Consider the following 24,533-nt stretch of genomic DNA (forward strand, 5'->3'; position numbering starts at 1 on the left):
AAATTATTCTGAAATTGACAAACTGACCCACGAAGATCTATGAATACCATACAACAGTGTTAAGAGGGATGTTTTATTTATTTTTATTTTTTTGAATGTTTATGAATTTTTGAGAGAGAGGAAGAGCGCAAGTGGGGGGAGGGGCAGAGAGACAGGGGGACACAGAATCTGAAGTGGGCTCCAGGTTCCGAGCGGTCAGCACAGAGTCCGATGTGGGGCTCGAACCCACAAATCATGAGATCACGACCTGAGCTGAAGTCGGACGTTTAACCAACTGAGCCACTCAGGCGCCCCGAGAGTGATGTTTTAAATCCTAATAGTCCCATTTAAGTTGAGAAATCTGTTTGTATTCATGAGTTGTTCTTTTTTTTTTTTTCAAAGAGAAATTTGAAGCCAGAAGGATTCTTTTACTTTTAGTGTTTATTTATTTTGAGAGAGAGCGAGTGCAAGCCAGGCAGGAACAGAGAGAGAAGGACAGAGAGAATCTCAAGCAGGCTCCACACTGTCAGCACAGAGCCCAATGTGGGGCTCAAACTCATGAAGAGTGGGATCATGACCTGGGCCCAGACCAAGAGTCAGTCGCTTAACCGACTGAGACACCCAGGCGCCCCTGTATTCATGACACTTCAATCAAGAAAATGCTAGACTTAGGAATTCCGTGTTCTTTTTAACTAACAGGACGAAGCTGGGAAATAATTAGCCATTGCTAATTCTCTGGGAGAGGAACTAATGAGGTCAATGAATTAATGAGGTCACTGCATTAATGTGCACAAAGATCAGCCTGGCACATAAAAGTTGCTTGACACACCCGATCTCGTCCAGGGAGCTGTCTCCTGCTTCCACTCATTCACCTGCAACCAGGGGCGTGCCCTGGGCGTGGTCACCACTGATAACTCCACCCCTCTACCTCCTGCAACGAGGGGCGTGCCCTAGGCGTGGTCACCACTAACTCCGCCCCTCTGCATCCTGCAAGGAGGGGCTTGCCCTGGGCGTGGTCACCACTGATAACTCCGCCCCTCTACCTCCTGCAACGAGGGGCGTGCCCTAGGCGTGGTCACCACTGACAACTCCGCCCCTCTGCATCCTGCAACCAGGGGCGTGCCCTGGGCGTGGTCACCACTGATAACTCCGCCCCTCTGCCTCCTGCAAGGAGGGGCGTGCCCTGGGCGTGGTCACCACTGATAACCCCGCCCCTCCGCACCCTCCACTCCCCGCAGCCTGCTCCCCAGCCACCTCTGACACTCCAAAAACTCCCCCGCTCTTCAAATCCATGGAGCCTCCCAGACGTGCTCCTGCTGTCTCTTCTTGTCCCCTTCCCTTGAGGGAGAGCCCACGTCCAGCAATACTCAGTCCCAAAGTCCCTCCCCACAGCCGTGCTCCACCCTCTGCATCAAACCCCCTTCCTGCTCCGAGTCTTTACGGAGCTGCCAAACATGGCTGGAGAAAAGACCACGGCCATGCCCACTCGACTCCCGTAAACCCACTGTGCGCAGCGGCCCCGGTCCTGTCTCACAGGACACAGCGACCACCTGTGACGCATCCCAGGGCCCCTCCACCTGTCCACCTGTGACCCATCCTTCCCACTGCCAAACATACACTTACACCGCGCGACTCAGAACCACCACAAAAACCTGATCCCGTTCCGCCTCCAATTATTATCTCTTTTCTCTATTCCTTGTAAGGCAAAATTTCTCAAAATAGTTGTCTCCCGTTGCTTCTTTGCTCATCATCTCTTGAGCCCAATCCAATGGCGCCCTCATCCACCAGCACCGCTGTGTCCGCGTCACCGATGGCCACGCGGCGGACAGAGGGAGGAGCCCGTTCGGACTCAAACAGGAGCATCTGGCCCAGTCGCTCTCTCTCCCTTCTTGAAGCACGCCCCCCCCCCCCCCTCACTCCCACCCCTCGGCCTCCGGGACATTCTCTCCTTCCACTCTCAGGTCTGCTTCTCCATTTCCTCCCCTCACGGGACCGGACCTCAGACAGCCCCTGCTCTGCACTCACCGGATGGGTCCTGGCATCACCTCTGGGCTCTCAGGCCCCCAACGTGCCGACTACCCCTCAATCTCTGTCCTGAACTTTGGACTTTCTACCCAGCTGCCCACCCACGCGGCCACCGCGACATCTGAAGCATGGGCCGGGCTGGTGCGGGAGAACTTGAGATTCCAACACGACCTCCCTGCCACCCCTTCCCTCCACGAGGACAATTTCGATTTTTCTTTATTTTATTTATTTTGAGAGAGAACACAAGCAGGGGAGGGGCAGAGAAAGAGGGACAGAGAGAAGCCCAAGCAGGCTCCGTGCTGCCAACGCAGAGCCCGACTAAGGGGCTCCATCCCACAGACCGTGGGATCATGACCCGAGCCAAAACCAAGGGGCCGGACGGACACTTAACCGACTGAGCCACCCAGGTGCCCCTAAATTAAATGTTTTCAAAAAACAGAAACGCTTCTGCAGTTCCTGCCATCTCAGTGGATGGTGTCTGCATCAGCTACACGGCCAAAGCCCTCGGGGTATTCCCACACAGTCCACATGGCCCCCCCCCCCGCCCCCCCCCCCCACCGCAAACCCCACAGGTACCCACCCCACAGACACCCAGAATCAGGCCGCTCCTCTGCGCCTCCCCCAGCCCAGCCCCGGCCGCCTGCACCGGGCACTGGATGAATCCAGCCCCTCCCCAGGGACCCAAATAGGGGTCCCAAATAGGGGGCTCTCCACACCCAAATAGGTCATTGATTCTTCTAAAACAAAAGCCAGGTCACAGCCCTTCTCTGGTCAAAATCGTGCAACGGTTTCTCAATTCACACAGGGAACAATCCAAAGCTCTGATAAGGCCGTCAGGGCCCCCACACAACGCCCTAGTCCCGTCCTCTGCCCTGGCCTCCTGCTTACTGGCAACATGCCAGGCACGGCCTGTGGCCACGTGGTCCTGGGGGGCCGCCCCCTGCAGCTGTCCCCGGAGGCAACATCGCCCGCTGCCTCATTTCTCTCAGGCCCTTGCTCTTAACATCCCCTCTTTAGATAGGTTCTCCTGACCCCTCTTAATAACCAGCTCCCCAAATGGGATCCTCCGACCCCGGGCCCCTCCACCTGTCCACCTGTCACTTTCTGCACTGGCTTTGGTATCTGCCTCCCACACCAGAACGTGCGCTCCAGGCGAGCAGGGACCTGGTTACCTTCCTTCCTGTATCTCCGGTCCCTACAACCGTGGCTGCACACAGTAGGACTTCAATAAATGTTTTTATACTGTATTAGTTCACTGACGCATGAGTCCACATAGACAATGAGATCGCTGGGGTTTTTGTTCTCCATTAGCTAGCTAAAGGAAGTGAGGGCCAGAGTCGTTAAGGGACCAGTCACATCATCAGGTGCATGGACCCAGGCCCTCCACCCGGTCTAACTCCAGAGTTGCCCAGCCTCTCTAGGGTTTGGCAAGGCGGAATGCTCACCCTCCTCTCGGAGGAGGAAAGAATTTTAACTCAGCACGCCAGCCGGGGCACGAGCGGCACACACCGAGGGGGCTGCTGAGCACTAACCAACCGCTGCTACAGACCCTGGGCCACGAGAGGCAAAAGGCGCGGATCTGCAAAGGAAGGGAGCCGGGAAACAGACGCAGCTGCTTTTCCCGCTGCCCCCAATCTCAGGCGCAGGGCTCACCCGTGACGGCGACGCAGGAGTCGATGGCAGGGCTGCGGCACGCAGCGGACGATCACCACGTAGTTGGTCTTGGCGAGCTTGCCCTCGATGAGCAGCCGGAACATCTCGGAGAGGCCCTCGGCCAGGGAGTAGGTGCACTCGATGATGTGCACGCTGTCGTTGCAGGAGCTGGCGGCCAGGCCGGCGAGCCAGGGCAGCTGGGCCGAGGTGACGGGGGCCACGGCGCTGGGCGCGGGCGGGCAGGGCTGCGGCTGCGGCTGCGCCTGCTGGTACTGCCGGATCTCGGTCAGGTGCGATTCGCGCCACGAGCGCAGGAAGATCTGCTCCAGGTCCTCCATCAGGGGCACCTGGTCCGCTGCTGGCAACGACAAGACGGCAGGAGAGGCTTGGGCGCCGGCCCCCGCGTCCCCACCGCGAACACAGGGGGCGATCCTGGGGAGCCGCGCGCAAGCAAACGCAAAAGTAACACAGTCCGCGTCATCAATGCCAGATCGTCTCAGGGACCGCGGGGAGGTACAGGGAGGGCAGCCGCGCGGCCAGAAGCTCCCCAGCCTAGCGCGGCCACAGCTCTTTCTGCCTGTTCCTCAGTCTGGGTTTCACGCACGGGTTTTAAATAGCAGCAAGGACTGCGAGCCTACGACTCCGGGGCTCCTCCTCTTTCCCTACCTTCTGCCGTAACCACGCACCGCGCTGTCTGCGGTCCGCGCCCAGCACGGTCACTGGCCACGCAAAGTTCCTTCCTACGAGGCTCTACCGTTTACTCACTGGTGTCTCCACTGTCGATCCTTTCTTTGCTGCCACGTAGCCACCTCTGCACAATACGCGTCTTTATGCATAGAACCTAGCTTCCCGGAGTCTCGAAACTGGGCTTCCGGGGCCAACCGGTACACATCGTCAGACTGTGTCCAGTGGGCCTACGTGCGTCTACCTACCGGTGACTTTAATGTCACGTGTGACACTGGTTTTACTGCACCCTTAGCCCCACTGGATACCCACGCTTGCGTCATCAATTCGAGACATACGTTACTTGATTTGTGGGTCTGACGCCTAGGAGACTGAATACCGTCAGCCTTTCTTTCCTAGACGTTTTCTGGCGTATTTGTCCAAATCTTATATCTGGGGGAGTTGGAGGAAGCGGCACCACGCTTGGACTCGGAAGGCGTGCTCCCTTCCGGTTCCACCCGGCGCCAGCACGGATCCAGAGCTATCTTACGATACGGGTTCCTGATCTGAAACATGGGATCACAATACACACGCACGAGGCGACGCCAAGATTTGATCAGATTAGCCGTTAGGCCTCCCATCTTTGAAATCTTTCCCCTTGGGGCGCCTGGGTGGCTCAGTCGGTTAAGCGTCTGACTTCGGCTCAGGTCACGATCTCGCGGTCCGTGAGTTCGAGCCCCGCGTCGGGCTCTGGGCTGATGGCTCAGAGCCTGGAGCCTGCTTCCGATTCTGTGTCTCCCTCTCTCTCTGACCCTCCCCCGTTCATGCTCTGTCTCTCTCTGTCTCAAAAATAAATAAACTTAAAAAAAAAAATTAAAAAAAAAAAAAAAATCTTTCCCCTTGAGCCCACGCCCCCTTCCGGAATCACCATCGCCAAACCGAGCTCTTGGGAGAGCTGTCTATGCTCCCTGCACTTGCCTCCTGTCTCCAATCCACCGCAGCACGGCTTCTGTCCCCCACACTCCTCGGACGCACCCATCGCCGAGGGTGCCTGTCACTCCCATGTGCCCAAACCCAATGGCCAATCATCAGCCTTCACTCTGCTCTTGGCCTCACTGACTCAGGTGACTGGTCCCTCTCCTGAAATGCTTTCACGGGATGCTGCGTCCGTGTTTACCTGTTCCTTCAACACAGTCGCGGGCCAACTACAGTGCAGGTGCTGTTGGACACGCAGATGTGAACTAAATCAACGTTCCTGATGTCACGGACCCTACATCCTAACCGCGGAGATGCACGGAAAGCGAGCAAATGCTGGTGCTCTAAAGGCAAGATACGGAGGAGAGAGACTCCCAGGGACCTGCGGAGGGGGGCACTGTCTTAGATACGGTGATAAGGTTCTCCCTGAGGTGACACAGGAACCAAAACTCGGAGGACAGGTCCTGGGCAGGGCCGTTTCTCGGGGAAGCAACAGCAAGCACAGAGTAGACGGGTCTGCCGCGGGCCACGGCGGGGCTGGAGCGGAAGCGGAGGTGGGAGGAGGCCTGGTCACTTGGGCCCTGGAACCGGTATGGGTTGAGTGTGTGATAGGAGACCCCGGGGGGCCCCAGCAGAGAACAGATACGATGAGATTCACGATCGTTAACAGCTGTGCAGAATGGGGGGCAGAGCCGCACCCTGGCAAGGGAGGGCTGTGGCGGAGGAGGGTGGGGGACGCCGCATCTGGGACGAGGCAGGGCTTTCCGGTGGGTGGGATGTGGGTGGTGAGAAAGGATGGTCCCCGGCACTTCCTGTCCGCCAGCCAGCGTGGCTTCTCAAGGGCTCCAAGTGCCGGGCAGGGATCCGGACTGACGGGCCGCCTCGGGCCGCGGCCGCTGCACCAATGGGCCCCACGCGGCGGGAGGGAGGCTCACCCAGCTGGACGAGATAGTAGACGGTCAGTAGCAGCTGCACCTCCTCGGAGATGGGCTGTATCGCCGAGGCCCCGTAGTGCTCATACGCCCGGGAGATGGACTGAGAGTTCTGGTAGCACGTGTACAGGAGGGGGCTCACGACGACGTCACTCAGGTTCCCGCAGAGGTAAGGGAAGTTCCCGTGGCCTGCGGAGGAAGCAACCACGTCCGCTTGGCGACTGGCGTGGGGCACACGTGGCCCCCACAAGCGCGCACGTCAGAGGCGAGGGAGCCGAAGCGGGCAGGCGAGAGGCCCCTGGGCTGACTCACGCGTCCCTCTTCGGGGAGAGGGAGGAGGGAGGAAGGAGGAGGGAGGAGGGAGGAGGGAGGAGGGAGGAGGGAGGAGGGAGGAGGGAGGAGGGAGGAGGGAGGAGGGAGGAGGGAGGGGATCGCAGATTTCCCGCCCTTGCTGAGCTAGTGCACCTGCTCTGAATACCGACCAGGGCTCCAGCGTCTGCCTGTTCGTCGTGCCCAACCCTTGTGGTTCACAGGTGAGCTCGCTGAGGCCCAGAGAGACGCGCCCAAAGCCGAACAGGCGCCCCGCTGACTACAGAACGCCTCTTGTGAGCACTCTGCCGCCCACCCCCCCCCCCCCCCCCCCGCCAGCCAGCCTGCCCCTCCGCGACTCCTCCGTGCTGGCTTCTGTTCCCCATCCTCCCAGGACTCTCTGGCAGGCTGAGTGAGGAAAATGAGTCACTGCGCAGACCGGGGGCTCCAGATACTGACGGAAGCCGACCAATGCTTTAGCACACGTTAGGGGACCAGTTCCGACGAGAACCCTCAGGGTCAGAAGAGCCCGGCCGGACTGATTCTCCTCCGCGCTGGGCATCAGCTGTGTGGCCCTGCGCAGGAAGTAGGACTTCTCTGAGTCTCAGTCTCCACATCTGTAAAATGGGTCGAAGACACGCAGCCCTCATGGGGCTGCCGAGATAACTGGATGCGCCAGATGCACGTGCGCCGTCCTGTGCTTGGTCTGAACTCGTTCACCAAACACACGCTCACTGAATGCCCGCTGTGTGCTACGTGCTGGCATCATGCTTGGCTCTGGGGAAATCTGACGCCTGAGACAGTTCACATCCTCACACAACTGCGTCTCAAACCTGAGGGTCCCCCGGGCCCCTTCTGGGCCTTCCCGCACAGCTTCTGATTTGGAAAAGGGGCCTGATTCTGATTCCAGGATGGGCCTGGGAATTCACCCCCCTAACAGGTCCTGGACGATGCTGGACCTGCTGGACCAAGGACCACAGTTGGGGTGCCACGGCTTGCGAACATTATGGCTTAAACTGCGTTGGGGGCCAGGAGAAAGAAACTAAGGCAGCCTCGTGGAGAAGGCACATGGGTTTGGGTCCTAAGGCGCAGGTGGGGTTTGGGCATGAGGTGGGCTGGGGGCGGGAAGACCCAGGACAGCAGGCATGTTACAAAGAGTGCGTGGCTGGGGCGCCTGGGTGGCTCCGTCAGTAAAGCGTCCGACTTCCGCTTGGGTCATGATCTCATGGTTTGTGGGTTCCAGCCCCGCGTCGGGCTCTGTGCTGATAGCTCGGAGCCTGGAACCTGTCTTTGGATTCTGTGTCTCCCCCTCTCTCTGCCCCTCCCATGCTCATGCTCTGTCTTCGTCTCTCAATAATAAATAAATGTTTAAAAAAAACACACACACACAAAGAGTGAGTGGCTTAAACTGAGCAGAAAGTGCAGTGACCTTGAGGAATAAGGAGGATGGTCTATAGCTGAGGTCGTTAGAGGCGGGTCTGCCGGACCCTCACCCCGACTCCTCTGAGGCCCCTGGCTCGGGGGAGGCACAGATGCCACCCTGCCCGTAGTGGTGCCACCGTGCTCTGTCTTCTCATCCCCGCGTTCTCACAGCGTCTCACAGACACGTAATGGCCGTGCACAGGTTACATGTAACACTGTTGCACGTTGACCTTCTTCTCAATTAGCCAAGAGGGCCCGATGGGATTACCGGCCGTGACTCATGCTGGGTTCAAACCCAGATCTGCACCCCTCTTCCTAAAGACCCTGTCCATTTTTTTTTTTTAGGAAAAAAAAGGAGTGCCTCTCTTATTTCTTAATTACCGGTAAGATACCTCCCGCTTGCCTACGACCCTCTCTCCTCTGTGCCTCCAAACACGATGCCAGATGCTGTACCAGCTTCTTTAGGAAGGAGGCGCACGTGCGTGTGTGTGTTATCACACGGCCCCGGCGACCGTCATCATCACGCGAGTCCCGCCAGACCTTCACATTTCAACCTCTCCTGCTTCGCTAGAAGGGGACTTCCTTACTTGTGGCAAGTCTGTCCCCACGGGGGCTCCGTTAACCTACGGTCGCAAAACAGATCGAGTCTAGGTTCCTGCTTCCATGTGGCGACCGTGGCCGTCTTCGCCCAAAGTCAGATTGCATAGTCAAAATGAACCAGTGGCAGAGGATGACACAGGACAATCCACCGGACCGGGGGTCCCGGGAGCAAGGGGCTGACTGATCTGTCTCCGTTCCCTGGTGCTTTGTACTGGACCTGTCATTATGGCACGAATGAGTGAATGAATGAATGAGCGAGCTAGTGAATGAGTGAATGAATGAATGAGCGAGTGAATGAGTATGTGAACGAGCTAGTGAATGAGTGATCGAGGGAATTAGTAAGTGAATGAGTGAGCAAAAGAGCAAGCAAATGAATGAATGAGCAAATGAATGAGCCAATGAGTGAGTCCGTGAGTGAATGAGCAAGTGAACGAGTGAGTGAATAAGTGAGCAAGTGAATTAGTAAGTGAATGAGTGAACGAGTGAGTGAGCGAATGAGTGAATGAGCAAGTGAACGAGCAAGTGAATGAGTGAGCGAATTAGTAAGCGAATGAGTGAGCGAGTGAGCGAATGAGTGAATTAGTAAGTGAATGAGTGAGTGAGCAAATGAGTAAGCGAATGAGTGAATGAGCGAGTGAATGAGCAAACGAGTGAATTAGTAAGTGAATGAGCGAGCGAATGAGTGAATGAGCAAATGCACAAGCAAGCGAGTGAATGAGTGAGCAAATGAGTGAACAAGCGAGTGAGCGAATTAGTAAGTGAATGAATGAGCTAATGAGTAAGCGAATGAGTGAATGAGCGAGTGAATGAGCGAGTGAATGAGCGAGTGAATGAGCGAGCAAGCGAGCGAGAGCGAGTGAATAAACAGATGCGTATCATGGAACAGAATCGTTCCACTTGGGCTTGTCGTGCAAACCTGTGAAAGGCCCTAGAACTCTTGGCATGTGACCAGGGGCAACACCAGCGACTGGTCTGCTTAGCTCCTCCGTTGCCCTGGAAAGGGTCTGAGAGTTTCCTCAGGGGGACACCCTTGGAGTCAGCCTGTCCCTTGTTCATCCCTTCAGGCTCTCCGACGTCCACCACCTGTCCCACTGCTGTACTTGCCTTTAAATATCACCGGCTTGGCCTTGCATATTTTCAGCAAGTTGTCAGGGACGGACACTGGTTCTCCAGAGGCCACAACGGGGAAGGTGACCGACGCTGGTCCCACCGAGCCAACCTGGGGCACGCAGGACATGCCTGCGCTCTCTAGGGACAGGCCAGGAGAGTTAGGAAGACAGGCCAAACAAGCCACCCACCTCTGGCAGACCCGACGTCAGGCCGGCCTGCGAATCTGCTACAATCTGACCCTCACCCCTACCTGTGGGAGCCCCCAAGTCTTGGAATCACAGACTCCTGAGTCAAAGCATCTTCAGAGTCGCTTGATCCAATCTTCCCCGCCAAACAACCCAGTCCCCTCCTCTTCAGTCTCCCTGCCACGTGGCAGGCAAGCCCCTTTTAAATTCCTTTAGGGTCAGGGAACGAGCTCACTGCCATACAGGAAGCCTGGGCTTGGTTGAGCAGCCCCACCGTACGAGAAAGAGACCCTCCGTTATACCCAAGCCTGCCCCCCAGAACATCCTCGCCGATTCACACGGAAGCACACACACGGGCACACACGCCCACGCCCCACCAGCAGCAGCACCACACGGGTCCCCGAGTCTTGGGTTTCCGGCAACGTTGCCGTCACTTACCGTACTTAGCTCTGTTCCCACCACCCTGGGCGTAGCCAGCATCTGTCGCTGATGGAGATTCTGGGGACCACCCTTTGTGGCGTTTTTTCGGGGGCCCAGAGTTTGATAAGATACCTAGACAACATTCAGAGTACGGATTAGGCTTTCGCTAAGGATGAGCTTCCAAACACTCCCCCTGCTCTGGAGAGCACGTATTTGTTATTTTTTAAAAAATCAGAGCCTTACGACGGTCGTTAGCTGTTTAGGGAAGCGTCCGGGCATGAGGAAATATCCTGTCCATTTCAGTGAACGTTTCGTTCCAAACCACGCAAGTGCCTCCGCCTGATCTCTGAGCCCTTAGCACACCCTCACCTTTAACATGGGGTCACAAGCCCTGCCGTTAAAGGTGGTTTCATGAAGACTAAAGAGAATGTAGCGAAAGCACAGCCTTGGGGCCCACTGGCCGGTAGCCCCCAAGACCACATCCTCCTTCCCCTCCTCCTCTAAACTGCCCCGTGAATGCCCATGTGCTTCTGGGATAAGCCACGGTCACGTTCGACGGACCACCACACAGTTTCACCACCTGGGGGCAGGACCGCTCTACGTGTGTTCCTCTCCCACCCCAGCCTTGACCACTAACTTCAGACCAAAGAAGTCAACAGGAACAGAGGCTGGTACCTGCTGTTGTTTACGAGTCATCCCCGCCCACTCTAGATAACAGCATGTGCGTGTCTCACGCTCTGCTCCCGGGTTATTCAAAATATCCAGAGTTGGTTACCACATTCGTTTGAGCAATCCGACTCAAAATCTCCCCTACGTTTAGAAGTACACATCCAGCTGTGGCTGCACATTAAACGCCCCTGGGAAACCTTTAAAGCTCTCTGTGCCCGGACGCAAGCCCATTCCAGGTAAAGCGGAACCCCGCGTCTGGGGGAGCCCCGGGCACCGTGGTGACTCCAAGCTCCCTGGTGACCCTAACTCACAACCAGGGTTGAAAACCACGGTGTAGGGCAAGGTTCCTACAAATCTGGCCTGAGAAGGAGCTGGGCAGAAGCAGCAGGGGCCTGCTAAAACCATCCGCTCCCGGGCCCCACCCTGACCTACAGAACCAGACTTCTGGAAACGAGAATGAGAAAATGCCACCGTTCGTGGGCACCCTGGTTTTGCTTAAGCGCCCCGCGGGGTCTTGCTCCAGGGTCTGTTAAAAGTGGTAAAATTATGCTTGACTCCGCCTTAGACTGATCAAAAATGAACAAAGGGAACAAAAAGTGAAAACAGAAAACAGGTGGCTCACACAGAGCTTTCGAGCAGGCGGGCTCCTTAGACACGCCTCCTCCCAGCAACACCTGAGGCAGCTACTACAACCGCTGTTCTGTTTATCTTCTATTACCTTCTACTGCCCGCACATCTGTCCTCAGGTGCGGACAGAGGAGCCCCACAGAGACCAAGACGCCTCTGGAAACCACACTCAGCCACCGTAGAGGGGCCAGGCCTCGATACTACGGATGGAGGGTCTACAGATGTCCTCCCCCTTTGGGACACAAGCCCTCACCGCTCTGCTGGACCCAGCTCGACTCTCCCAAAGTGACGTCACTGGGAGTCGTCCCTGTGGTGCCACTGTGGACCAGCCCTCGCGGTGTCTCCTGGTATCGGGGTGGGGGGCACCCCTTGGCATTTTGGGTGAGCGAGTTTTTATTACGTAGACTTCCATGTCACTCCAGGACACGTAGCACCCAGACCCCCCTGTGTGGATCAAGCAAGGATCCTGGGCACTTGCTAACGCCCCCCCGCGAGGGGGCAGGACTTTTCCACTCAGGACCACTGAGCGACAGCCCTCAAGCCCGAATTTAACACCTCTTGTCGTTTTAGGAGCAGTTGATTAACATGGGCTTCCTCTCTCCCCAGAGCGGGCGGGAAGGCACAGGACCTCTGACATTTCGGCTGTGCCGTCTGAACAACTGTGTTCAGTCTGTGAAGGTGTCCCGGGCGGCCAGGTGCCGAGGCCCCAAGATGGGAAGGACGCTGGCCCTGCTCTCAGGACCTTCGGTACCTGACGGACACGGATGGCCATGGAACTGAGACCAGGGAAGGTACCCCCGCTGCAGGAGGAGGGGACAGCTGAGCTAAGCCCTGAAAGGCAGGTTTAGCGGCAGTCAGGACTCAGTGCGTGACCAGGGGGTGAGGATAGGAAGGGGAGGGCACTCCTGGAGCGTGGCGGTCTCAAACAGTGGGGAATGAATAAGGTTCCTCAGGTTGGTTGGGGCCAGATTCCAGAAGGGTTCAAGGGCTGCCAGGGACTAGGGGCATTCTACTTCCCACACGGCTCCTCGTTCACCGCGGAGTGGGGCCCCCATGCCCCGCTGCCCGGGCAAAGGCTGGACGTATACAGGCCTCCACGCAGGCCGGGCAGGTGCCACAGTGCAAGGCTGCCATCACCATCCCAGAGCCCTGGTCGTCAGCCACGGGGCCACCCTAAATTCAGCACCTTACCAAGAAACACCAGTCACAGCCCGGAGCGGCTGGAGGGGGGATAGAGACTGGACCTTAGATTCCACGCTGGTTAGGACTGGGGAGTCTCAGGTCCAATTCAGAAAAGACACTGGTCCTTCCACCAGGGAGGGGACACTGGTCTTGGACCAGGGATGTCCTCTGCCGGCCATGTAACAGAAGCAGGGAAGCCTGGCCTCTAGGCCTGGGCTGCCTCTCTGGGCCTCACTTCCCTTCTCTACCAAACAGAATGTGGGACCAGAGAGTTACTACGGGCTCTTCCAGTTGGACAGTCTTGGCTGCCAAAATCCACTCAGCTGCGTGCAGGGAGGACGGGGAGAGAGGTAACCCTGGCTTACTAAATGGCTCCTGACAGCCCAGAGGGGCGAGCACTGAGCTCGGAGTCAGAGGCTCCACGGCCTCTACTCTAGCAGAAGGTCTGTGTAACCCCTTCGTGCACCTCTTCATCCTCTTCTGAGCTTCCTCCCTCACCGCCTCTCACGCTTCCCCAGCTCTAAGGTGCAGCTCGACTGTCACCTCCTCCAGGAAGTCCTCCCTGCAAAGGAGCTCAGTGATGATGCCAAGGGGGGCATGGTCACTCAGTGAGCTGCCAGATGTGTGTGAATCTCCATACAGCACCTCACCTGACCCTCTCAGCTGCCCTGGATGCAGAATTCTGATCTCCAGATGAGGGAACAATTTAGCCAGAAGGCTTGTCCAAGATCCCCCTGACCAATAAGAGACAGCGTTGAGTTTCGAATTCGTATTTATCTGATTTTGGAGCCCGTGTTTTTCCCATGACACCACACTGCCCCCTATTTCTCCAGGACTTCACAGCCCTCCTGACGTGTAGCCCACAAGACTGGTTGCCCACCTCACAAGGGGCTCCCGCTGCTTCTTGCCATACACCCATCACCCAAGTCGGTGGACGAAGCCACGGCCCCACCCACACCAGAGCCTGGGCACAGCCCCGCGGACCCGGGAGGCACCTGCCGGCCTGTCCTGACTCTCTCTCCATGCCACACCCACTCCGTGAGGCTCAGTGGCCCCAGTACGGTGGCGCCCACAACCCCCACAACAGCCTGGCCTAGAAAAAAGCAAGACCCCACCCCCCCCCCAGGACAGGCGATGCTACCTAATGCCGAGGGCCGTGGCATGGCCGAGAGGTCGTTCTTCACCAGCTGTTGGTGCTTCGGAGAATCTTTGCCATTGAAAACAGCTGGACCCACGGCCGTAGCAAGTGAGGGGTGCTCAGAGGCTGGTCCTGGCAGCAGAGAGAGAGAAAAGGGGAAGCACAGAGTCAGTTCATAGGAGCCCCGCTTAGCAGGAAATTACTTCTCTTCCATTTTTACCAACTAGCCGACAAGTGGTTCTGCCCACTGAGGACACACACCCATGCACGCACACTCCTGTTCCAGTGAGCGCACAGCCCGGGTCAATGAAGGACCAGGGAGACAGGAGTGGCCAGTGGGGCCCCTGCATCCCAGGAGTGCACCCGAGGCTGATCCGCCTCCCTTCTCCCACACCCTCACCCCCCAGGCTCTGGTTTGCACCAAACACGCTCAGGACAGTTGTAGGGCACGCAGTCACCCAGGGCCCTGGGGCTCCCCAGGTCTGAGGATAATGCCGGGGGAAATTATGGGTTCTGGTCTTGTGAGGCTCACTGCTTACGTGCTCACATCAGCCAGCGTGGTCTGGAAGGCCCCCCAGAGTCGGGGGCAGCACAAAACCTTTCTTGTGGGTGAGGTGGCATGGTGAGGGGCTTAGGGGCACAGTTCTGAAGCCCACTGCCCTGGGTCTGAATCCCCTGCTCGGTTGCCGCCCGGGGCCGAGTGACCTTACTTAACCTTCTGAACCCCTTATGCCTCAGCTTTCTCAGCTACAAAAGGGGACAATAACAGAGCCACTGGGAGAAAGGCAGGATTTCAAAGAAACGTGCCGAACAGTGCCTGGCAGGTAGTGAGCGCTGAGTATTTCCTATTGGCACCATACTTAACTCTTGCAATCACCCTGCAAATTAGAAAAGATCTGCTCCAGCTTTACAGGCGAGGAAACAGGGACGCGAAGAGTTGAAATCAATTGCCCCGAATCGCCCAGTCAGAGGCTCTCAGTGCTGGAAACTCACACCCAGCTATTCCCATGGCAAAGGCCAAGGGCTCCCCGGCCGCCATGGTAGCAGCGGTTCCTGGGGGCCCGGGCACGGTGAGGACAAGAGCGGACGGCGTGCAGAGAGGGAGGCCCGGGGCCTCGGTGGGAGGGCACAGTTCCCAACCCTGGCGTGGCCTCTTCGTGGGAGCCAGGGCACCGACTCCCCTCACTAGGCCCCTCTACAGACCTCGTGGGCCGGAGAACGAAAACAGCCAAGCCTCCCAAGCCCTTGAGAAGCCTGCTGGAGTCAACGGCGACCATGCTCGAAGGTCCGTTCAGGATGGCAAAATGCCAAGCACACGACCCAGAAACCCCTGCTTGTCAAATTTTGACTTCACCTGCAACTGCCCGGGAGACCCCAGGCACGCAGCTGAGCCTCAGGTTCCCCAGAAGTACCGCGGGGAAACCCAAGCCTGCTTGCAGGGAGGCTGTTAAGACTCAAGGAGGCACATGCCCAGACTTGTGGGATCCTAAGCACACGGTAGACGGCCCTTGCTCGTCTCACCTGCCCCTTGCAGGCTCCCCACTGCAAACTGGGGGGGGGGGTGGGTGCTGAGGGACCCCAATTCACCACACCACCGATAAGGGGATCGTATTACGTAGCAGACAGCAACAGAGGACATCTTTCCAAATTAAAAACACAGCATGCGGAGGCGCCTGGGTGGCTCAGTCAGTGAAGCGTTCGACTTAGACTCAGGTCATGACCTCACAGTTTGTGAGTTCAAGACCCGCATCGGGCCCTGTGCCGTCAGCGTGGAGCCTGCGTGGGATCCTCTGTCCCCCTCTCTCTGCTCCTCTCCTGCTCCTTCTCAAAAATAAATTAAAAAAAAAAAAATTTTTTTTTAAACACAACACAGCATTCTGTGCCAGAAACTACTACAAATTCAAGATAAAATGCTCAGGCTTTGTAGGCAAAGATGATGTACAAAGCACGCTTCTTATTTATCTTGAAAAACGTTTGGCTGCAGGGGCACCTGGGTGGCTCAGTCGGTGACTCATCCAGCTCTTGATCTCGGCTCAGGTCGTGATCTCACAGTTCATGAGATCGAGCCCCCCCTCCGGCTCTGCGCTAACAGCATGGAGCCTGCTTGGGATTCTCTCTCTCTCTCTCTCTCTCTCTCTCTCTCTGCCCCCCCCCCCAAAAATAAACACACTTTACAAAAAGAAACAAGAAGATCGCTTGGGCTGCACCCTCAAGCTGCCAGGCTTGTGGGTTTAGCTCCTTTGTGCTTCTCGGTCGCCTCACCTGCCTGCTGGGCTCCCAGGGGGACGCTCGGGCTGGCTCCGGGAACGGGCTCGTTGGAGAAGGCAGCCAGAGGCCCGGAGCTCTCCGCTGGCGGGAAGAGTGAGCTGGAACAGGCACTGGCGGAGGTCGGCCGGCTTCTGAACTCTAAGGGGGCAAGACGCGTGCATGAAAACCAACTCCCCCCCCCCCCCAACCCCGGTCACGCGAGGCCTTCCTAGACCGGAGGCTGTCCCCCAAGAGAGCCAGACACCTAGATAACCAAAACGGTGCCAACGCCACACCAGCCTTGCCTCAGCGTAGCTGGGGGAGGCGGGGGTGCGATAACCCCCACGGCCCCGTGCCAAGGGCAGGGGGATCCGTCCGAGGGGCAGCAACCCTGAGCGTTTGGGGCAAACAGAAAAACAGAGGACACGAATGAGTCACCCCCATCGCTGCCCTTCAAGCCCAAGGAAAGAACAGATTATTACTCAGAGGCAGAGAAAGAGCTGAGAGCCCCCTGTCCTGACAGCCACCCTCTGCTGGAAAGATTCCCTCCCAGGAGTTGCATCTAGCCTGTGAGGTGTTTGGTCACAGCACGTGATCAAAGACTCTTCCTGGGTCCCACGGCAGAAGCACCACTTGGTACCACTAATTCTCGGTACCAGGAGCTCAAGAAATGTTTACTGAGTCAAGTAAGAAAAGGAGTAGGGGTGGGGGAGGAAGGCCCCGAGCCAGCCCTTCCTGAAGTCCCTTCCTTCTATTCACAGAGGCTGGCCAGGAGAGGCCAGGTGACCAGAGATGAACCAACCCAGACAAGGTTCTCGTGGAGACCCCTCCTAGGACATGTCCCTGCACAGCTGGCTGAGTGGGGGCCTCTCAGGGGCCGTCCAAGGCTGGGCCTCTGAAAATCCACTGCCCCCCACCCTCTTCTCTCCATAGTTGACTTAGCCGTGGGTGATCCGGGAGACAGGAGGGAGGAGGGAAGCCCAGTGACTTCTACGACACTGGCCTTCACAGGGTTCGGGGCGGAGAGAGGACGGGTATCATCCAACCCATTATTTCTCTAAATCAGAGTTTCTCAACCTCGGCACCGCTGATTATTTAGGCTTGATCGTTCTTTGTGGGTTGGGGTACGGGGCAGGGGGAGCGTGGGGAGGGGGCAGAAAGGGCTATCCTGTGTGCTGCCGGATGTTTAGCAGCATCTCTGGCCTCCATCCACCAGATGGCAGTAGCGCTCTCCAGTCACGATGGGGGACAGAATCACCCCGGGGTTGAGAACCTCTGTCCCAAACGCTTGCCACAAGAAGACACAGGATGGTGTAGCCCCCTGCAAACTTTTAAACGTCCCACACAATTAGGCTGGCACTACAAATGTTTACCCACAATGCAAAGCAGCGCTTTGATTTCACGGGGCTGACCTTCTGCCTGCAATTGTGCCCACGGAGCCTGGGCGCTCCTCCAAGTCCGGCTGACAGGCACCTGGGCCCTCTTGGAGGGCCCCCGTTCACCCACCCAACCCTGCTCAAAGCCGAACTGCTCACCTGAGCCTTTCCAACAGATGAGAGGTCCTTTGGTTAGAGTCCCTTGTGCGTTGCGGACCAGGTAATACTTCAAGTGTTTCTGCTTCTTGGGCTGAGTGGTCAACTTGAGATTTATGTGATTAGAGAATTCTGTGAAGTAGCAGAAGCCTTTCTTTCCACAGCCAACGCAATTCCCAGAGAAACCTGGGGGAGGGAAACCACCACGAAGGTCTCCAACTTACCTCCAACATACTCGTCAAATAACGCAGACTTTGTGGAAATTCTAAATACTCCCATCCCGTGCCACGAACCCGAAAATTCCACGGGGCAAAGGTCCCTAGCACCTTATGTGGGTCCAAGGGTCGAGATGACCTTGACTTGAACAGAAGGAGGCCCAAGAAGACTTAGTCATGGAGGAGGCCCTGAAGCTTGGAAGACTGAACTTGCCGGGGGGCGGGGGGCGGGGGGGACAGATTTTAAAGCCTATACACACAGGAAACATTACAAGGTGAGACTATCGCATTCAACCGTCTACACTGATCAAGTGCCTGCAGGAAGTGGTCCACGCCCATCTCCTTCAGTGCTGGCCGGTCACAGAATCTCAAAGCCATCAGACCACTGACGACCTCCCAGGAGCCCCAAACTGCATCCTGACCCCATGAGTCGCTGCAAGAAACAAAGAGAGCTCCACGGGGTGGGGGCTGGAAGGGTTTGGCCACCAGCGGAACGGAGACCCGCTGCCCCGGTGTGGCTGTCACAACGTTGGCATCCTGCGGCCGAGGCCGGAATGGGCCTTTCTGGGGACGGACGGAGGTTCCCACCAGCTGTGAGGCTCCAGAAGGGTCGCCCGATGACAAAACGACCTCTTACGAACCACGAAAATCCAGCGAATAGGGATAAAGAGACCTTTACAAGCTATAAAGTCCATTCAAACCACACTCAGTGCAACCGCCGGTGAACATGGGACAAATGTGACGACAGGCCTAGCTGCTCTGGTCTACACCCACCATCTCAAGAAGACCTTCCTGAGGACCTTGCTTCGCCCACTGGGGCGTCTGGTTTCTATGGTGCAAGGTCCTTTGGCAGGAAAGACCCTCAAGCGGAGACTGATCTGTTTCATCATATTCTCTGGCCGACAAGTTTCCAAAGGTCACTTTGACTTAGCCCACGAGGGCCACGCGGCTCGGTGTGCGAGCCCTGCTTTCAAACAGGGTACTCCTGAGGCCTCTGGCCAATGTTCAAAGCGACGTGTTCGTGAAGGTTCAAAACATCCCCACAGAGAAATAAGGCACCTACAGTACAGACACTCACTGCATTTTCTGATCTATTTTAAGCACATTTAATCCTCCTTAAAAGGCCTTAGAAATAGGGACAGATCTCTCGGTCTAGCCACAGGACAGGGACAGGTTTAGTTTAAACTTCCAGAATCCTGTTCTCTCTGCACCAGAGCAAAGAGACAAAGTATCGAAGAGATGCCAGGCACTGTGCCATTTCCTTGTTCTTAAAGGGACAGGAAAGGAACTAACACGCGCAGAGAGCCAGCGAGATGCTGGCCCTTTTACCGTCCTCCAGACAAGGTCACTCAGCTCAACTGACACAACACCCGGCCCCTTGGGACACGAATCCTTCTTTGGGGAGGGCTGAGGACCGGAGAGGTCACGGAATATTCCCCAGTGGAGGTAGACGGTGTGGCACTCCAGCCCAGCAGGCGAATGGGGTGGAGACTGACAAGCGTGGCATTCAAGGCCACCCCAAATGCTACCCAACCCCCATGGCTCCAGCCTTCGCCCCTGTTCCTCGCTCTGCTGGGCCCAATCCCCGAGCGGACCCACCCGCCCACTCCCACCGCCCTCATGCCTCCAGGCTCACACTCTTCCTCCCTTGAGTCCCACCTGCGTGTTGCATGCGTCCCTGCCACTCAATGCCCAACTCAAACGTCCACTTCTTCGGGGCTTCCCTTGACCCGAAGGGCTGAAGCTCCCTGTCCTCCGCTACAGCTCTTCATATTGAACAGAGAACCACTGTAACCTTTTTCAGTGTTTAGTCATTGAAATGCGCATCTTTTCTCCCATAGCTATTCCCTCGCTCTAAAGGACCAGCGTCATGGGGTGACTGCACGTAGGGGTGGGTTGTGTCTGTCTATGTTAAGTGTCTGTGCGCAGACCAGCGTCCAGCACGTCATAGACGGTAGATATCAGAAGGGAAGGAGAGGCGAAACAGGCTATCAACGTGAACGTATCAGGATGTCTGCACCTCCTTTGAAATAACAATCTAATGTTTTTATTTCTTCCTTTGTCTCCAACCTGGATCTCTGAAGACAAACGCAGCTCAGCTGCCATTTAAGAATACTGGATGGAACTAGAGGGGATTATGCTCAGCGAAATTAGAGAAAGACCAAGATCATATGACTTCACTCGTATGTGCAATGTAAGATACCAAACGGATGGACATAAGGGAAGGGAAGCAAAAAGATTCTGAAAACAAGGAGGAGGACTCTTGAAAACACAAAGAGCAAACTGAGGGTGGCTGCACAAGTTGTGGGAGGGGGGGATGGGCTGAATGGGCAAGGGGCATTAAGGGAGGAGCGCTGGGTGTTACACATCGGGGATGAATCACTGGAATCTACTCCTGAAATCACTATTGCACGATATGCTAACTGACTTGGACGTAAGTTAAAAGATAAATAGGTAAATAATGAAATGGGGGGAAAAAAACAAAAAAACAAGGCCCTGAGAAACCTTCCAAGCTCTCTGGAAGGGATTCTGACCCCAAGTGTTGAAAAGATGGATGAACGAGAAACAGAACTACAAGACCAAGGTGTGCGGAAAGCACTCTCCCGGGGCCCTGCTGCCATCCAGAGACAGCTACGTGGACCACAGGCCTTTGATCCGTGACAAATGTGGGCGGTGGGACCACTGCGCCCTTTCAGATGGAGGGATGGGACCACGGGCCATCGGGAAGGTCTTCTCGTGGTTCCGAAGGTGGAAGGCCTGGGTCTGCCTGGTAAGTATTTGGGGAGCCAGCTGCAAGCTGCAGCAAATACGGACTGCTCTTCTAAGAGGTGACTCGGGACCATAGGACGGCTGACCAACTGGTCCCTGGAGACAGGGGAAATGGTTTAAGCCACCCCCAGCTGAACATGTGAGGCAATTCTAATTTTCCCAGAAGTCGTCTCAACGGCAGTAAAAAAATTTCACGAGGAAGAATAAAATGAGCCGTTCTCTTTGGAAATCTGCCTCAGGACCAGGGAGATAATCAGGACCAGGACCAGGATGATACTCTCTTTAATTTTTTTCTTTTTTATGTTTATTTATTTTTGAAGGAGAGAGAGACAGAGTGTGAGATGGGGCAGGGGGAAGGGGGCAGAGAGAGAAGGAGACACAGAATCCGAAGCAGGTCCAGGCTCCGAGCTGTCAGCACAGAGCCTGATGTGGGGCTCGAACCCACAGACCGCGAGATCATGACCTGAGCCGAAGCCGGACGCTCAACCGTCTGAGCCACCCAGGAGCCCCAGGATGATACTCTCTCTAGAAGACAGGCCTAGAAAGCCTGTCCTGAATCCTCAAACTCTCCGGCATAAATATCCAGAGTGCAGAGAAACGGTTCCTTCGAGGTTACCACCACCCAGGAACTATTCCATAAAAACGAGTCTTTCTTGACCACACGGGGGCGGCACTATCGAGTTTCCCCTCAGGCCCGGCCAAGCCGTGTTTGGCACCCCGGGTGGTGTCGCACATGCACACCCCTAACTGGTGCCCACACGTGCTCCCCCTTCTATGGAAAGACCTCCTGGCGAGGCAGGGCTTAAATTGGACCCTAAGGCCGAGGTCAGACCTTGAGAGGGGCTCCGTGCTCCTTTTAAGGACGGAGTCATCACAGGCAGGCCTGCCCTCCTGTTCCCTGAAAGCGAACGGCGACTTGGGATAAAAGTAGCATCGTCCTGGGGTATTGCAGCAAATGAAGCCGAAAAACCAAAACCGAGCCTTATGTCCACGCTTGTGAAATACAAGCTGTGAAAATCATTTCAAATGCCCCACCTGGATGGTGCATGGAGAAGAAAATGGGCAAAGTACAATGGAGGTTCACTTGGGGGTGATGGGCAACTTCCTCCTTTTCCACTTTATATTTGACTGCTGTTGTTTCTGCCACGATCCTCGTCGTGGAGGTAAATAGAGCCTAACGGCGAATGAGGAAAAAACACGTCCATGGCCCCCAGCCTCGGTATTCTGGCCACGTTCCGACTAAAGTACGCAAGGGATCTACTTTCTCCTTGCGTCTCTGAAGGTGGGCCTCTGGAGGACTCCAAAGCGCACCTCCCTTTGCAATTCTCCTGCGTGTGCCTGGGAAGGGGGACACAGGCCAGAGTGTACCAGGCAGCAGCCAGAGGCTCAGGGAAAGCCTTAAGAGCCGCGTCGGGCTTCAGATGCGACAGAAGCGGGATGGGGGTGATGGGCACAGGAAGATGGGACCAACCTCAAGGCTGGCTGGTGGCGCATTCTTGCCACATAACCAACAAGACCCCCGGAATCCTGCAAGAGGCTCACGGCCACTTCCCCTGCCCCTAATTGTCACTTTGGAAGAAGGGGGCAGAAATCAGTTATTCATGTGACCTCTAAGAGATCGTTCTACACTGCAAGTTAACAACACAGCAATCAGGGGCGGCTCAGTCGGTTAGGCGTCCAACTTCGGCTCAGGTCATGATCTCGCTGTGAGTTCGAGCCCCATGCCAGGCTCTGTGCTGACAGCTCGGAGCCTGGAACCTGCTTCGGATTCTGTGTCTCCCTCTCTCTTGGCCCCTCCCCTGCTCTCTCTCTCTCGCTCTTTCTCAAAGATAAATAAACATAAACAAACAAACAAACACAGAAATCACCTTCTTTGAACATTTGCAAAAATAAAAACTGTAAGGGACAACTAGGAAGGAGGGACCTATGCGTGAAGACAGAATTAGCAACAGGTCAGCCAAATGCTTTGGGACAATCTTGATCGGCTCTTGATTCAAACAAAACATCCATCAAAACAAAAACAAAAACAAAACTGTAAGACAAAATTTGAACACACTGGCTGTTGGGTAATCTTACGGCATTACTGTTAAATTTTGTACATACGATGACGGTATAGGAATTCTAACAAAGAGCCCTTATTGTTTAGAGATACACACGGAAACGTTTACAGGTGAAACGACACGTCTGGGGTTTGCTTCCCCAACAATCCAGAAGTTCGAGAGGGAGTCGTGGGTGAAACAAGACTGGCCGTGTGTTAGTAATTGTTAAAGACACAAGACAGACGCATTATACTATTATTTGAAAAATGACTTCCCAGGAATGGCAGCCTTGCCCAGGCGGGGCCCAAGCAGCCCCCACTCCCAGCCTCCGCTCCTTCGTTCCAGCACACCATGTTCCTTCACGCACACGGTTCCCCCTCTTCCTGAGGGCACCCGTTCCCCGGAGTAGGAGGGCCAGGGCCAGAGCACCTGGGCTCAAATTCAGGACCTGCCATTTACCGGCCCGGTGACGACCCTGAGCAAGTCAGTTAACCTCTCTGTGCCTTTGCTACCTCATGCACAAATGCTAGATAATAACGTACCCACCGGTACACTGATAACTTATTTACAACAGTTTCTAGAACGTGATAAGTGCTTAGTAAAGTGGCTGCCGTTAGCGTGTAGGTGCTATTGTTCTCTGACTTGCAAAATGCCACTGGTTTTTCAGGGCCCAGCTCACACACCACACCCTGAGACACTGTTCCCGTCACTGGGCTCCGTGTGCCCTCCTGTACCCCCTCGGCACCTTAACCCTCAGCTCTCACGTGCCGCCCAGAGATGTGTTAGAAAGTCCCCGTCTGGCCGAGCTTTCCCACCAGCTGGCAAGCTCCCAGCGAAGGACCAGGTTGGACTTGACTCTGGGGCCCTGGGCTGAACTGAAGGTCCACCTTCGACACGGGGTACACATTCCACAAATGCTGCGTGAACATAGGACTCATTTACACCCCGAGAGAAAAGGACATTCTAGCTGGAGGTCGTCTCCTGCCTCAGTGATCAGCCAATCGAGAGGAATTCCCGTCGTCAAAAAATGGAAACACACATCTAGATTTTCATCTTTCAGCTTCTCAGACAAAATCCCTCTGTTGATCCCAAGTCACTAAAACAAGATTCCTTTCTTTATAAATTGGAGGGGGGGGGGCGGTTATAAATTAGGAGCTAAAGCCATTGCTTCCCCCAAGATATTCCACAGCTTCCGTTTTATAGGTCACTAAAAAGCGCGGAGCCCAGGCCCCCGGAGGGCTGTAGACCCACCTTGGCCCGCACACCCATCAGGGTTAATTGCAGGAAACCTACACGGTGTTAAGTGTGCAAGCTGAGAGCGTAAAGTTATTCTGAAAGAAGAAAGCGTCGGTTATTACCGACCGGCCCTCGTAACCCACCTCCGATGGCTTTTTGGCGAGCAATTAACAAGGCCCCCACTTCCTCTGCACTCGCCACCTGAGGAGCCAAAGCTGTTAGGGGCTGGCGGTGAATGAACTCAAAGATTCTTGTCCCCACGTTTCAAGACACAGGACCTCCTTGATTTACTGCCCTCGCACTTCCTTTACAGTCACTAAGTGGTGGCATTCAGCCCAAGCCGCGGCCGCCGCCAGATCAAACGCTGACCAAGTCACTGGCACAGTCTTACCAGCACGTTTCATCCTGAGTGGCCTCGACGAGCAAATTAAATCCGAGACGGGAGGACTCCGTGAGCTCCTTTGGTAGAGTGAATTTCCCGGGATTACTCTTGTTCTCGAGAACTAGTTATAATAAGCCTCTCCTGCCTAGAGAGACGGAGTTGGCCAGAACCTTCTCTCTCTCTCTCTCTCTCTCTCTCTCTCTCTCTCTCTGGTCACCATCCCT

At 55.9% G+C, this 24,533-nt stretch overlaps 1 protein-coding gene across 1 annotated transcript in view; it reads right to left on the reverse strand.

The window, feature by feature from the left end:
* GREB1 (growth regulating estrogen receptor binding 1) overlaps nucleotides 1-24,533 on the reverse strand; it is a 76,973-nt gene that overhangs the window by 43,118 nt on the left and 9,322 nt on the right. The window contains 8 exon segments of the mRNA XM_053891151.1: nucleotides 3,658-3,700; nucleotides 3,702-4,015; nucleotides 6,231-6,416; nucleotides 9,663-9,806; nucleotides 10,292-10,405; nucleotides 13,893-14,021; nucleotides 16,152-16,295; nucleotides 17,672-17,854. Coding sequence (XP_053747126.1) covers nucleotides 3,658-3,700; nucleotides 3,702-4,015; nucleotides 6,231-6,416; nucleotides 9,663-9,806; nucleotides 10,292-10,405; nucleotides 13,893-14,021; nucleotides 16,152-16,295; nucleotides 17,672-17,854 — 1,257 coding nt within the window.

This window comes from Panthera pardus, unplaced genomic scaffold (genome assembly GCF_024362965.1).
Source record: "Panthera pardus isolate Hobbes unplaced genomic scaffold, ASM2436296v1 HiC_scaffold_26, whole genome shotgun sequence".
Classification (NCBI taxonomy): Eukaryota; Metazoa; Chordata; class Mammalia; order Carnivora; family Felidae; genus Panthera; species Panthera pardus.